The sequence below is a fragment of the Tauraco erythrolophus genome, chromosome 25 (assembly GCF_009769465.1).
Source record: "Tauraco erythrolophus isolate bTauEry1 chromosome 25, bTauEry1.pri, whole genome shotgun sequence".
NCBI classification, from domain to species: Eukaryota; Metazoa; Chordata; class Aves; order Musophagiformes; family Musophagidae; genus Tauraco; species Tauraco erythrolophus.
Window position 1 is genome coordinate 1054593 of NC_141489.1, and position 12532 is coordinate 1067124.

General features: G+C 61.5%; 1 protein-coding gene across 1 annotated transcript; it reads left to right on the top strand.

Annotated features, from left to right (window-relative positions):
* Positions 1–75: 75 nt before the first annotated feature.
* On the top strand, positions 76–11526 carry TNS4 (tensin 4). Its single transcript, XM_086626621.1, has 12 exons — positions 76–592; positions 4614–5058; positions 5425–5855; positions 6677–6763; positions 7255–7374; positions 7634–7726; positions 8082–8159; positions 8621–8692; positions 9768–9936; positions 10478–10546; positions 10804–10830; positions 11397–11526. Exons 1-12 carry the CDS (start codon positions 76–78, stop codon positions 11524–11526), a joined length of 2238 nt encoding a protein of 745 aa, XP_086482747.1.
* Positions 11527–12532: the final 1006 nt, after the last annotated feature.

Genomic DNA, 12532 nt, shown 5'->3' on the forward strand with positions numbered 1-12532 from the left:
GAGGAGGAGGAAGAGGAGGAGGAGGAGGAGGTGGTTTCCCTTGGACTCTGAGGCATCAAACCAGAAAACCAAACCATGTCACAGGTCATACAGAACCACGTGTTGCGCGTTGGACAGACCGTGTGTGTTTCCTCACCGGAGGAAGGCAAGAGCTTGCGCCCGGCGGGGTACCCGGGCTGCTCCGCGCTCCCGGTGCAGTACGCCTACTACTCCACGGAGGGCTGGGCTGACCCGTCGGCGATGGTGCACGCCAGCGCACGCCTGCGTCCCGGCGCGGGGCGGTACGGAGCCCACCCCGTGCTCGAGCACGTGGCTGCCCACGCGCAGGGGAAGGGGCAGCGGGAGACCTCTCTGGGGAGACCCACTGCCCCGTATCAGCCACGGGAGGAGGAGGAGGAGGACACCAGCCCGGATCCTGAGGCTCAGCTGGTGTCTCCTACCTTGGACATATCAATAGAGAGTCTCAACCAGCTGATCCTAGAAATCGATCCGACCTTTCAGCCGCTGGCGTGCAAGCCGGCGAAGGACGCAGTCCAACCTGCTTCTCAGGGCGACGCTGCCGCCACCAAGGAACACGATCCGGAGGCAATAGGTGAGGCGAAAGGTGCCGGCGGTGCGCTGGAGCCAGCGCGGCTCAGACCCAGCGAAAACCATCTGCAAGAGGCAGAGCGAGAGGCCGGGGCAGAGGGGTTGGCCCCGCGCAGCCCCGCCGGGCAGGATGAGGCCCTGGGCTCCTGCGGAGGGCTGGACACGGGCATCGGTGACATCCCCATGGTCCCAGCGGGATCAGCGTGGGATGCTGTCTCCCGACATGGGGGCTGCCTGTGAAGGAGCAGGAGAACAGAGCGTGTGTCCGGGCTCCCTGCCCGACTCGCGTGCGTGGTGACCTGGTCTGGGCGCTTCTGAAAGCTCCGTGTCCAGCCAGCTCAACGGGATCCCAAAGAAAACAGGGAGAACAGCCTTAATTCAACCTCATGTTTGTTTCCCTGTGTTTGGGGAAAACATTTCTGTTAGAAACGGGGCTTGTAGCTCCCAGAAAACGCCCGATCCAAGTTATCAGGGTGAGTGACGAGGGACAGGCGCTGACCTCTGGCGCGATGCCCGGAGCGCGCCGGCCCCACACAGCCCGGCTCTGCCAAAGGGCAGCGGAGCCGTTCCCAGGGTCGTACTTGACCTGTGGAAGCACAAGGATGCGAAGCCAAATTTCCAAAGCCCTGGGCTAAGGTACCGATGGTTACACAACCATCCCATTTAAATGTTCCCAATCATTTTGCCAGGGAAATTCTTCTTCCAGGGCTTGTGCGCTCCTCCAGCAGCATACCTGGCATACGCCAGGCAGCACATCAGCAGCACATACCACCCCCTCCGTCTGCTCTCATGCCCGGGTGCCTTACGTGAACCCTTTTGCAATGCTTCTCCGTCATCCCCGCGATCCAAAGCTGAGCTGTGTGTGCTGCTTCGGATCCAAGCCCTCTCGCCCGTGGCTCTTCCGTGGCATGTCAGCTGCCCAGCACGCTCTGCGCAGGGTGACACCCGCGGGCAGTGCGTTGCACGCTGCCGCAAGCGCTCTGCTGCGCCGGAGGACGCGTCTGGGGTGTGTTCAGGTGCCTCAAGATGCAGCCTGGCTGCTTCTGAGAGGCCTTATTGACTCTTTGTGTCTTTAGGCACGGAAATACCTTCAAAATCTCTCCCTGGGCCTCTTCCCAGAGGAAGGTCAATGGAGAGGATGTTCAAGGCATGAAAAAAATTCAGTTCTCCCTGAGCCCTCGTGCAAACGTCCGCATGGGGAGCGCGAGGCAGAGGAGGACGAGATGTGTGTCTGCAAGCGCGCGGAGCCACAGCCCCGGCAGGTGTGAGGGTCCTGATGCTCCAACAGGGAAGCAGCTAAGCCGGAGTCAGGGAGCGCAGGAGCCAGGGCAGCACGAGCATGCGGTGGGGCTTGGGCCTTTCTGGAGCAGACAGCATCCCTGCATCCCTGCTTACCCCGGCATCCCTGCATCCCTGCTTCCCCCGGCATCCCTGCATCCCTGCTTCCCCCCGGCATCCCTGCATCCCTGCTTCCCCCGGCATCCCTGCATCCCTGCTTCCCCAGCATCCCTGCATCCCTGCTTCCCCCCAGCATCCCTGCATCCCTGCTTCCCCTGGCATCCCTGCATCCCTGCTTCCCCCGGCATCCCTGCATCCCTGCTTCCCCCCAGCATCCCTGCATCACTCCTCCATCATTCCTCCATCATTCCTCCACCACTGGGATGGCAGGAGGTGGCCTTGGAGGTAGCGTTCTGTGACAAAGTGCAGGTTCAGCTCTTGGCTTCTCAGACCCTTCGGAGGCATTCCCATGCCTCTCCTCCAGCCGTGGCTCCCAGCTGGAGCCCTGCAGCTCAGCAGGTAGCACGCTGGTGGTTTGGAAAACCTGGCTCCAAGCATGGAACTGAATGTCTGGAAATCTGGCCCTGAATTCAGTGGCAAAAGCCTCACTTCAGCTTTCATTTTCTTTTAACAGCTCCTCTTTTTTGTGCTGCTGCACAGAACCCTTGTTCACCCACCACCTCCCAGGCCAGCCTGGTGGGACTGGTGCAGGGACTGCTGCTCCCATCCCATGCCAGCTGGCCCCGTGGAAAGGCTCTGGCCGGGCTCCCGCTGTTGTCCCTCCCCTGGCCGTGCCCACCACCCCACTGCCCTCTCTGAATAACTCCTTCAAGGCTGAAAAACTCAGCAAGGTTTTGAGCAAATACCTGAGGTTTAACCACACCTGATAAGCGGGAGCAAAGGCAGAAAAGCGGGAGGCAAAGGGCCCCCTTAGCGCAGGGCACGGATGCTTCCCAGTTGTTTCTTTAAAGGACAATTAAAATCCCCATTTCTTTTCCCCTTTTGAGGGAGACATTGACAAACAGCATCCGGCCAAGAGCTCGCTGTCAGGGTTTGCACGCCGATAGCAGCACCACGTGGCTCCGGAGCCTTCCCAAGGACGGGCTTCGGAGGAGCTGCCGCGGGGAGGGGGAAGGCTGCGGCTCTGGCTCCTTCCCGGAGCGAGTCCAGCTGCAGCCCCACTGGGACCAGCCCTTCGGGCTTACCCGGCGCCTCGGCGGCGGCTCTCCGCTGGCCGTGCCGATCCGATCCCGCACTGGGAGCGGCAGAGGGAAGGGGCTCAGAGAGCAGCTTTTGAACAGACGTGTGCTTTTCCTGCTCGTTGAGCTTTCCCTCCCAGAGCTCTGGTTGTTCCTTGCAGTACACAGGGTCCGCAGCGCTCGGCACTCTGGAGCCGGCGGCTCCACCGCGGCCGGCCGCCCTCCCCGGCAGCTCCCAGGGCAGGAACGCGGCACGTAACGTCAATGCCAGGGAGCTCAGGGCTGTTAAGAGCAGTTTTTCATCGCTGCAGCAAAAAGGCTTTCCTCTCTCCAAGAAACACCTTCAAGAAGGGGAACTTTCCTGAACCACATGGCGGGGCAAGAACCAGGAGCTGCAAACAAAAACCTGGGCACGTTCAGACTAGCAGGGAGGTGCACGCCGCTGGCAGCGGAGGTGATTAACCACCGGAACAGCTTCCCTGGGGAGGTGATGAATTCGCCATCGCTGCAAGCCTTTAAATCAAGTCTGAGTGTCTCTTGCTAAAAGGCACCTTCTGGCTCAGCCAGAAATTATGGCTTTGTTCACGGAGCCCGGCGACTGCCGCGCATCGGGTGCCAGGGAGCCGGGCACCCCTGTCCTGGCTCTGAGGCTCCACTGAAGGTCTTGGAGCAAGTGGTGCTCCAGCAAGTGTTACCGTATGAACGGTGGCACGCAGAGGGGGTAGGAGATACCCTGTCTGCCCCGAGCATGAGTGGGAGAGCAGGAAAAAACCCCGCAGTGGGGCACAGGCACGGGAACGGCCTTGGAAACTGCCTTGGAAACCACTTCTTTAAAGAGGCTTGTGCAGGATGGGAGGAGGGAAGGGAGCGCAGCCAGCCCCTGCCCTGGGCTCCGCGCGTGCTGCTGGCACGGCCGGTCCCACAGCTGGCACCGAGAGCCTTGTAACCACCCGCATCTCGCACGGCTTCCCGCTGCCTCCCGCTCCGCAGCCACGGTGTGGACGGTGCCAACGTCCAGCCGTGCCTGGGGGCCAAGCGTCATCCCTGGTGCTCCTCCGCCCCGCCAGCTCAGAGGGTGCGCAGGGCCACGCGCCTGCTGCCGTGGGCACCCTCCGAACCTGGCGTCATCCCTGGGGGAGCAGCCAGATGTTTTTCTCTTGAGTCAGGTACAAACAGAGCGGCTGCTGGAGGAAACACCCGCCTCTGGCTGCAGGTCTCGGCACGCTCCGGCTGTGCAACGCTGGCGAGGGGGGTCTGTGCCATCAGACATGACCGCCTGTAACCCCTCCTGCCGGGGCGCCCGCCAGCACTGGGGTGGGTCACTGTGACTTTGCATCCGGCGTGGGGCCGTGGGGGTCTCCCCGCAGTGCCCGGGGGTCCCCGCAGCGCGTGGTGCTGGAGGTGGAGCAGCACCTCCCACCCTGCAGAGCTCGTGAACTGGAGCCAAAATTAACAGCAAGAAGAAGAGACGCGTGTTCTCCCCTGAGCTCAGCTAACGAACCTGACTCGAACGCGGAATCGGTAACGACCTCCTCTTTCTTCCTCCAGACATTAAGTACATAGAGATGACGCCGGGCAGAGCCGCGTGTCCCGAGCTGCTGCAGGGCTCCCCCAGCCCTTCGGGCACCCCCTTCTCCAGGTCCCCCCAGGACAACAGCTTCCTGCCCCAAAAAGGGGCACTCAGAGGCACCTACAGCACCGGTGGCAGCGTGGTTTTCTCCAGCCCCCCTGGGCACATGAGCCCCCGCTTGGGCACCCCGCGCTGCGCTGCCTCCCCGACCCGCAGCAAAGCGTCCGAGTGCGTCGCCGTGCCCCGGCACTGTGCGGCGGGACAGGCGGACAGCATCTCCTACGGCCCCGGGGCTCTCGGCACCTCCCCGGGCTTCGACAGTTTGCTGAAGCCCATGCCCGTGGTGAGGGCCCAGCAGAGCAGCAGCTGGGTCTCCCTGCTCTCCACCAGTCCCGGCTCGGACACCAGTTACATCCTCGGAAGGTAAATGCCGCCTTGTGTCCCAGTCTGGGGCTGGGCATCATGGAATCATGGAATCATAGAATGGTTTGGGTTGGAATTCCAATTAAATTAGATTAAAGATCATCTAGTTCCGACTCCCCTGCCGTGAGCAGAGACACCTTCCCTGAGGTCAGGTCACTCAAAGCCTCATCCAGCCTGGCCATGGGCACTGACCGATGTCTTGGGGACGGAAGGGGTGCGGGGTGGTTGCCCCAAGTCCCGTTGTCCAGGGGACAGGCTGGGGGCCGCTGGCCCGTGGGGCTGGCGTGGTCTCTGGGGTGTGCTGTGTGTCCCATCCTGGCTGAATGACCCCACTGATCCCCTCTGCTCTCTGTCTCCCTCTTCCAGCAGCACCCACTCGCTCCACAACGACCACTCGGACACTCACTCGGCTGCCAGCCGCACCGCTGACTGCCCGTCCCCTGGCAGCTCCCTGGGCAGCCCCTACCTGCCCTCCCCAAGCCTCAGATCCCACTCTGGAGAAGCTTTTGCCCTGAGTGCCCACCAGCCTGGGGCAGCCTGCCACACTGAAGCCAGCAACCCCCCATCCCAGAAGGGCCAGGCCAGCAGCTGCCCTCCCTCCATCCTCAACTCCGCTGCCGACATCCCGGTGCTGCTGGTGAACGGGTGCCTGGAACAAGGAGATACATCTCCCAGGCTGCCCAAAGCCCCCCCAGCCTCTGCCAAGCAGACCCCCCCTCCCAGCCGTGGCCCAGCCGCGGGGCTCGGTGGCCTGAACAACGCGCTGTCGGCACCAGCGCTCTCCTGCGTCTCGGACAGTGAGTACCTCTGCCGCGGGGCAGGTTTTGGGGGAAGGGGCTGCGCAGCCCAAGAGCTGCCAGGGAAGGGGGCAAACACTCTTTTGCACTCCGGTTTATAGCCATGAAGGACAGGAGGTCCTTGCTGGAGATGGAGATCCTGCAGGGTTGCAGGGCTCTGCGGTGACCTTCGGCTCTCTGCTGCTGGCCCTGCTCTAGCCGGGGCGGCACGTTGCCAGCAGGGTCCTGGTCCCCTTGAGGAAATGCAGACACACATCTTTATTGCACCTGAGAATGAGGAAATTAATTCTGTCATTTCATCCTTTTTTGGGCCCAGAGCAGGTTGGGAGGAGGAGTTGGGGTTCCAGTTTGCTCTGGAGAACATCTAAAGATACCCGTGTCTGTAAGGTAGCCCACCCCGGGGTGAACACTGGGGCTATTGTTCTCTGGAGGAGATGAGTGGAGGCAGCTCTCAGGGCAGAGGGTTTTAATTGGGATTCTCATGGGAAAAGCAGGAGAGCTTTGTGGGTCAGATCCTCAGCTGGCGTAAATCCCCACGGTCCAGTGGACTGGGGCAGGGCTGGGCACACGAGCGCTGCTGTGCCATCCCATGTGCTCCTCTCTGTGCTCCGTCACTGCCTGCCAAGAGAGATAATTACGTGGAGAATGAATTATTCTGAGGAGCAGGGAGGAAGCTCTGATCAAAAGGATTGGAAAAAAACTTCAACCTTGGCCAGCTTGAAAGAAAAATGTCTTTGCTAAGGCTCCATCCTGCTCCCTGGTGTCTGCTGTGGTCTTTCAGGTCCCCACCACTGGCCGTGACACCGTAAGGTCTCTTGCAGGTCCCCTCAGGGCTGGGCAGCCGACCATGAAGTTTGTGATGGACACATCGAAATACTGGTTCAAGCCGAGCATCAGCAGGGACCAAGGTAAGGCAGGAAGTGTCTCCGCTGGGATAACCCCCTCTCGGACGCTCCGCAGGGCCCCTGCCCTTTTCCCAGGCTGGAATTTGCCACCTAAGTCCAGCTCTTGCCCACACTGGGGTCCTGTAGGGACTCAGCGATGGCAAATCAAAGTATAGTCAGGGCCGCCGGGCACGGAGGGACCCCCTGGCAGGTCATGGGCTGTGCCACGGACCCTCTGTGCCCCCTCAAGTCCAGCGAAGCTTCTCCTGCTGCTACTCAGCACAGCCGGGGCAGGGGCTGGCTCAGTGCCGGGGACCGCAGGGACCCCCGGGACCGCGCCGGTGCCCTGCGGTGCCCGCACGAGGGATGTGCGCGTCCTCAGCAAACGCTCCGGAGTGTCCCTCGCCGCTGCCAGGGAACGACTCCCCCCGTGAGAGCATCGGCCGGACACTGGGGGCAAAGGGGGGAGGTTCCACCTGTTTTGCTTGGCTGAGCCCCCGCCTGTGCTCTGACAGCAATCCAGCTGCTGACGGACACCGCGCCGGGCACGTTCGTGGTGCGGGACAGCACGTCGTACCGGGGGTCCTTCGGACTGGCGATGAAGGTTCCCGTCTCTCCATCCGGCAGCCAGACAGGTACAGGGAGTCGCTCGGAACGGTGATATTAGTCGAAACCAGTTGACCTAAAGCGAGCTGAGAAGCGCAGGACTCTGGCTGTGCGAGTGGCGCTGGCAGCGGGGTCTGTGCGTGCCCGTCCCCACGCACAGGGGGCTGGCACCGTGCTCGCCACGCAGAGCAGAAGCTCTGCGGGATGCCCTGGGATGGGCAGGGGTGGGCAGGGGGAAAACAACAGTGCTCGTGCCGGTGCTGACGCTGCCTTGGATCCCGCTCGCAGGCGATGAGAGCAGTGACCTCGTCCGGCACTTCCTCATCGAGTCGTCCGCCAAAGGGGTGCAGCTGAAGGGGGCCAGCGAGGAGCCGTACTTCGGTAAGGACGGTGCCACCACCCGCAGCCACCCCGGCAGCCCTGGCAACTGTTCCCAAAAGCCCCTCGAAGCACCGGCCAGGACCGGGGCTGCTCCACAGCCCTGCAGTGAGGGTGTTGGCATGGGGGCCCTCCAGCCCCCACTCCTCTGCCAGCAAGGCTGTGGCAGTGGGGACCGAAACAGGAACGTGGGCTGCGGGTTGGAAAACCCACACTTGTCACTGTGATGCCCCAAATAGTCCAGCTTAGCCCCCTGCACTCCTTCCGAGCTCCCTGGGACGCTGTTGTGGGGCCAGAGGCGTGTGGGTAGGAGGTTTCGGGGACCAGGACCCCCCCAACTCGCAGCTCTGTGTTGCAGGGAGCCTCTCTGCCTTCGTGTACCAGCATGCCATCACGCCGCTGGCACTGCCCTGCGCGCTCAGCATCCCCACCCGCGGTAGGTGTCGGGCAGGGGGTGCGATGCTCCGAGCGGTCTCACCTGCCGGTCCGGGGGGGTGGGCAGGGTCCTGCAGCGGGGAGGGGGCCGAAACACCCGGGTGCCCCTGCAGTGGGGCTGATTGCCCTGGCTGACGGTGGAGCAGGGACCTGCGAGAGCAGACCGGGTAGGGGACGGTGGTGACTCGCTTCTGCCAGGGACGGCGGGCGGTCAGCAGAGCAGCGGGAGCAGGGGACCACGGAGGGTGGGCAGGGAAAGGAGGAGCGGGGAGGTCAGAGATGAACGGAGCCAGGAGAGGGAGATGGAGGACAGTTAAATCAATTATTGCTCTAACCCCCTGCAATTTAAGCAGTCCTGGGTCTTTGGGCATCTTGTGGGATAAGGAATCTCACCGGATGCGAAGTGGTGACCCAGCGCAGCCGGACCCGCCACGTCAGGGCTCCTGCTTGTCGTTTGTGCAGATCTCGCTGATGGAGAGGCTGGTTCTGACTGCGCCCCGGAGCGTGTGCCATCCCCGCTGGAGAGAACTGCCGGTGAGGAGCGGGCAGGCTGCCGTCACCAGGGCCAGCCAAGCCCCAACAGCTGCCTTTGGACCTGTGCAAAGCAGCAGGTTACCCCGGCACGTCCGCGGGTGCTGGTGCGATGTCCCCCCCTGCCATTGTCACCAGGCTGGAGGCACCTGCGGGTTTTCTTCCCATCCTCAGATCACGGGCTGGCAAAGGGAACCTGATGTTTTTAAAAAAGGGAGACTTTGGTCCTCACGTAAAGCTTGGAAAGACAGTTCTGAATGTCCCAAGGCTGAGAAAAGACCTTCAGTTCCCAAGATTTCAAATAGCCCCTGATTTTTAAGCCTCTCTCCTGCTTGGCCTCAAGCAGGGTATCAAACCAATGGGCATCGAACTGATGGGCATTGAACACAGGGAGTTTCTACGAGAGGGATGGGGCACTCGGGGGCTGAGGGCCCTTATGGGAGACGCACGGAACTCGCACAGCGGGACGGGGATGGGTCTTTGCTTCTCCTCCGTGCCCAGGTGCCCCCAGCCCGGGTGCAGTGGTGGGTGGGCTCCCAGTGAGAGCAGAGGGCGACAAGCAGGATGCTGCATGAATGGGTCATGGCGCAGTCAGGGGAGTCAGGAACTGCTTTGTTTTGCTGGAAATTCTGAAAAATAAGTTGGCGAGCTGAAAGGTTTAGTTTGACCCAGAACAGCCCTTTAAACAGCTCAATCAGCCTGAAATGTCATGTTTCAGGTTGGCCTTCAGCCGTCAGTTGGCTTGGGCTATTTCTGCTTTTCATTAAAGGAAATATGCAAAAAAAACAGAAAAAAAAATCCGAATGTGACATTTAGAAACCGGAAGTTAAATACTTTGACTTTTAAAACAATTAGTGCAAAGAATGAAAGTAAACCAAAGCAAATTTGTGAAGAATTTCTGAGTCACCAAACCTTTAATTTTCATCAAAACAAATCCGACCCACGTGCGTGTGCCTGGTTGTGCAGGATGGTGCTGGGACCCGGCCCCGCTGTGCTCGGCGCTGCACAGGCGCAGCACAGCGAGATGCCGGCGCGCGGCGGGCCCCGTGCTGAGCCTGGCTCCGCGCTGTCCTTGCAGTGTGCAACGTCTTGTACCTCAACTCGGTGAACGTGGAGACGCTGACGGGAGCCCCGGCCGTGCAGAAAGCCATCTCCTCCACCTTCGAGCTGGAGACGCTGCCCACACCCACCCTCGTGCACTTCAGAGCGACCGAGCAGGGAGTCACGCTGACCGACATCCAGAGGAAGTAAGAGGTGCCCGGGAAGGGTTGGGATGGGGCTGCCAGGCTGCTGCCGCGGCCGAGGGCTCGCCGGTGGCGAGGTGCAGGGCAGAGCCAAGCAGCTCGTGGGAATGCAGCTCGTCCTTGGCCGCCCAGTGCTCTCCTTGCCTCCCAGCCGGCCAGCGTGCCCATGTGCAGCGCCCTGCTGGGACAAAACCGTGCTGCAACCCAGGGATGGGCTGGACCCCTCTGCACAGCACAGGGCATGATGCTGCTGCACGTGAAGCGACATCTCGAGAGCGGGAGGCAGGAGCCGGCCGAACCCCGCAGCTGCCTGCGCTTTGCCAGCTGCCAGCTTGGAGGCAGCACTGGGGAGTGGGACCCCCACATCCCCTGTCCCCTGGCACCCGCTGTCCCCCGCACCCCCTGTGCCCCACACCCCCTGTGCCCCGCACCCCCTCTCCCCCAGCAGCCACAACAGTCCGGGCAGGGCTCGAATTTGCAAATGCCCATTTCTGCCCCCAGCTCCGCTGGGCACCTTCCCCCCTAACGCTGCGCTCCCCCCCAGGGTGTTTTTCAGGCGACACTACCCCTTGGCTGCCATCAGGTTTTGCGGGATGGATCCTGAGAACAGAAAGTGAGTTATCGGCTGCTCTGCGGGCTGAGGGTGTCCGTGCCGGTTGGCACTGCCGCGTGGTGCCCACTTCCCTGCAGTTCCCCACTCACTCCGCTGCTCCCATCTCTGCATCTCTTAAAATCCCAAATCCCGACCACCCAGCCCCTGCCCCGGGGCTTAACGCACTGGGTTGAGCTAAATATAAACCTCGCCTTTGCGGCTGACGGAATGGGTTAAATCTCAGCCTCTGAGCAAATCCAATTCTGTTCCTCCCTCAGGTGGCAGAAATACTGCAAGTCCTCGAGGTAAGGGGTGCCAGGAGCTGCCGCAGCCCGGGCGGGCGCGTGGAAACCCGGGGAGGGGGGGGGCTGCTGCCTGGGGCCAGCCTCGCCTGTCCAGCGGGCGCGTTGCAAAGCTTTGCAGAGCAGCAGAGAATCGGAGCTTGGAACCGAAGGGGGGATGCGGTGAAGGTCAAGGCGGTGGCAGGATGAGACGGGGGCAGACGGGTGAAGCTTTGTGGGGAGTTTTGCTCTGTAGGTCTCGAGGAGAGACTTGGCGAAGCCCAATTCCCCCACATCCCCCCCTGCAGAAAGCCCCATCCAAGTTCATCCGCCTTCCCAGGGACTCGCTCTGGGCTCGGGAAGTGAGGTTCTCTCTGGCTCTACCTTGTGCTCCAGAAACCCTTCACAGCGGGGGAAGCTTTGCCAGAAACGCTCCTCCCGGCTGCTTTGCTTCCAAGTAAACGTGACTGGGGAGCGGGCCAGGTGGAGTTGCTGGGACCGGGATCTTGCTCTGTGGCTGGGGCTGGTTTTAAGCGTATTCCTTCGGAGTCCCGGATGCAAACTGAATAAGTTTCTCTCCTTTTTCAAAGAATCTTTGGGTTCGTGGCCAAAAGCCAGACGGATTCAGAGAACCTCTGTCACCTGTTTGCGGAGTACGACGCGGTGCAGCCAGCGTCACTTGTCATTGACCTTCTCTGCAGGCTGCTGCCAGGCCCGTAGAGGCCAGGAGCCCCAGGACAGCTCAGGGCTGGCAGCTGCCCACGCGCTGCCGAGATTTTACCGCTTGCCTTTTCCTGCTTCGGGGTTGCATTTTGGCAACAGCTCGTATTTATAGTTTCTTGTTACGTACCGTCACGTCAAGAGTCTCAGTTAAAGATTTTACACTCTGGTGGGATGAGATGTTCCTCTGAGACCCTCCACCGGGCATCACGGGGCATCACTCGCCACGGTGACCGGGGCAGGACGGCTGCCCATGGGGAGCTGCACTGGGCTGCGAGCGGAGTTGCAGGACGGGAGCTGTGCTCACCGGACGGAACCGCTGCCTCCCTCCCCCAGCACCCACCGTTCATGTTGCTCTGGAGGACTGAGATACTCGGGCTGAGATCTCTGCGGGGCACAGGGGATGCCAGCGCTCGGGGCAGCCAAGCTGAGGCATGTTCGGTGGAGCTGAGCTCCTGCCTTCACGGTCTGAGCCTGAACCCAACGAGTGCTGCGGTCTGGTGCAGGCGAGGGGGGACTCACCTCCCTGACGACAGACCAGCATCAGGAGGCAGTTTTGCAAATCAAAGCATGTAAAATCACTAGGCCCTGCTGAAAAATCCCGCTTCCCTCAAAGAGCAAGACACACCGAAAGGCAGAAATGTCAGAGCAGCGTATCTTTGCCTGGTGCTGGTAAATTCTGCCCTTTTTTGCAGAGCGGGGTTACAGCCCAGCTCACCCTCCAGGCATCGCGGCGAGCTGAGAAATAAACATTGACATTTTGATGACAGTAAAACGTTGGGTTTTTGGAAATGACTTGCGATGAATTTGGGCCAGATCCTCAGATGACGTAAATTGGCGCAGCCCCATGGAAGCCAGCGCTGCCGTGATTTACACCAGCTGAAGGTTCAGCTCTTGCGGTAATGCCGGAGCGGAGCGGAGCGGCTCTGAGCCCACGGCACAGCCGCCCCCCTCAGACCTGGTGCCCCTCCACGGCTCTGACTGCGGAGCCGGTGCCGACAAACCC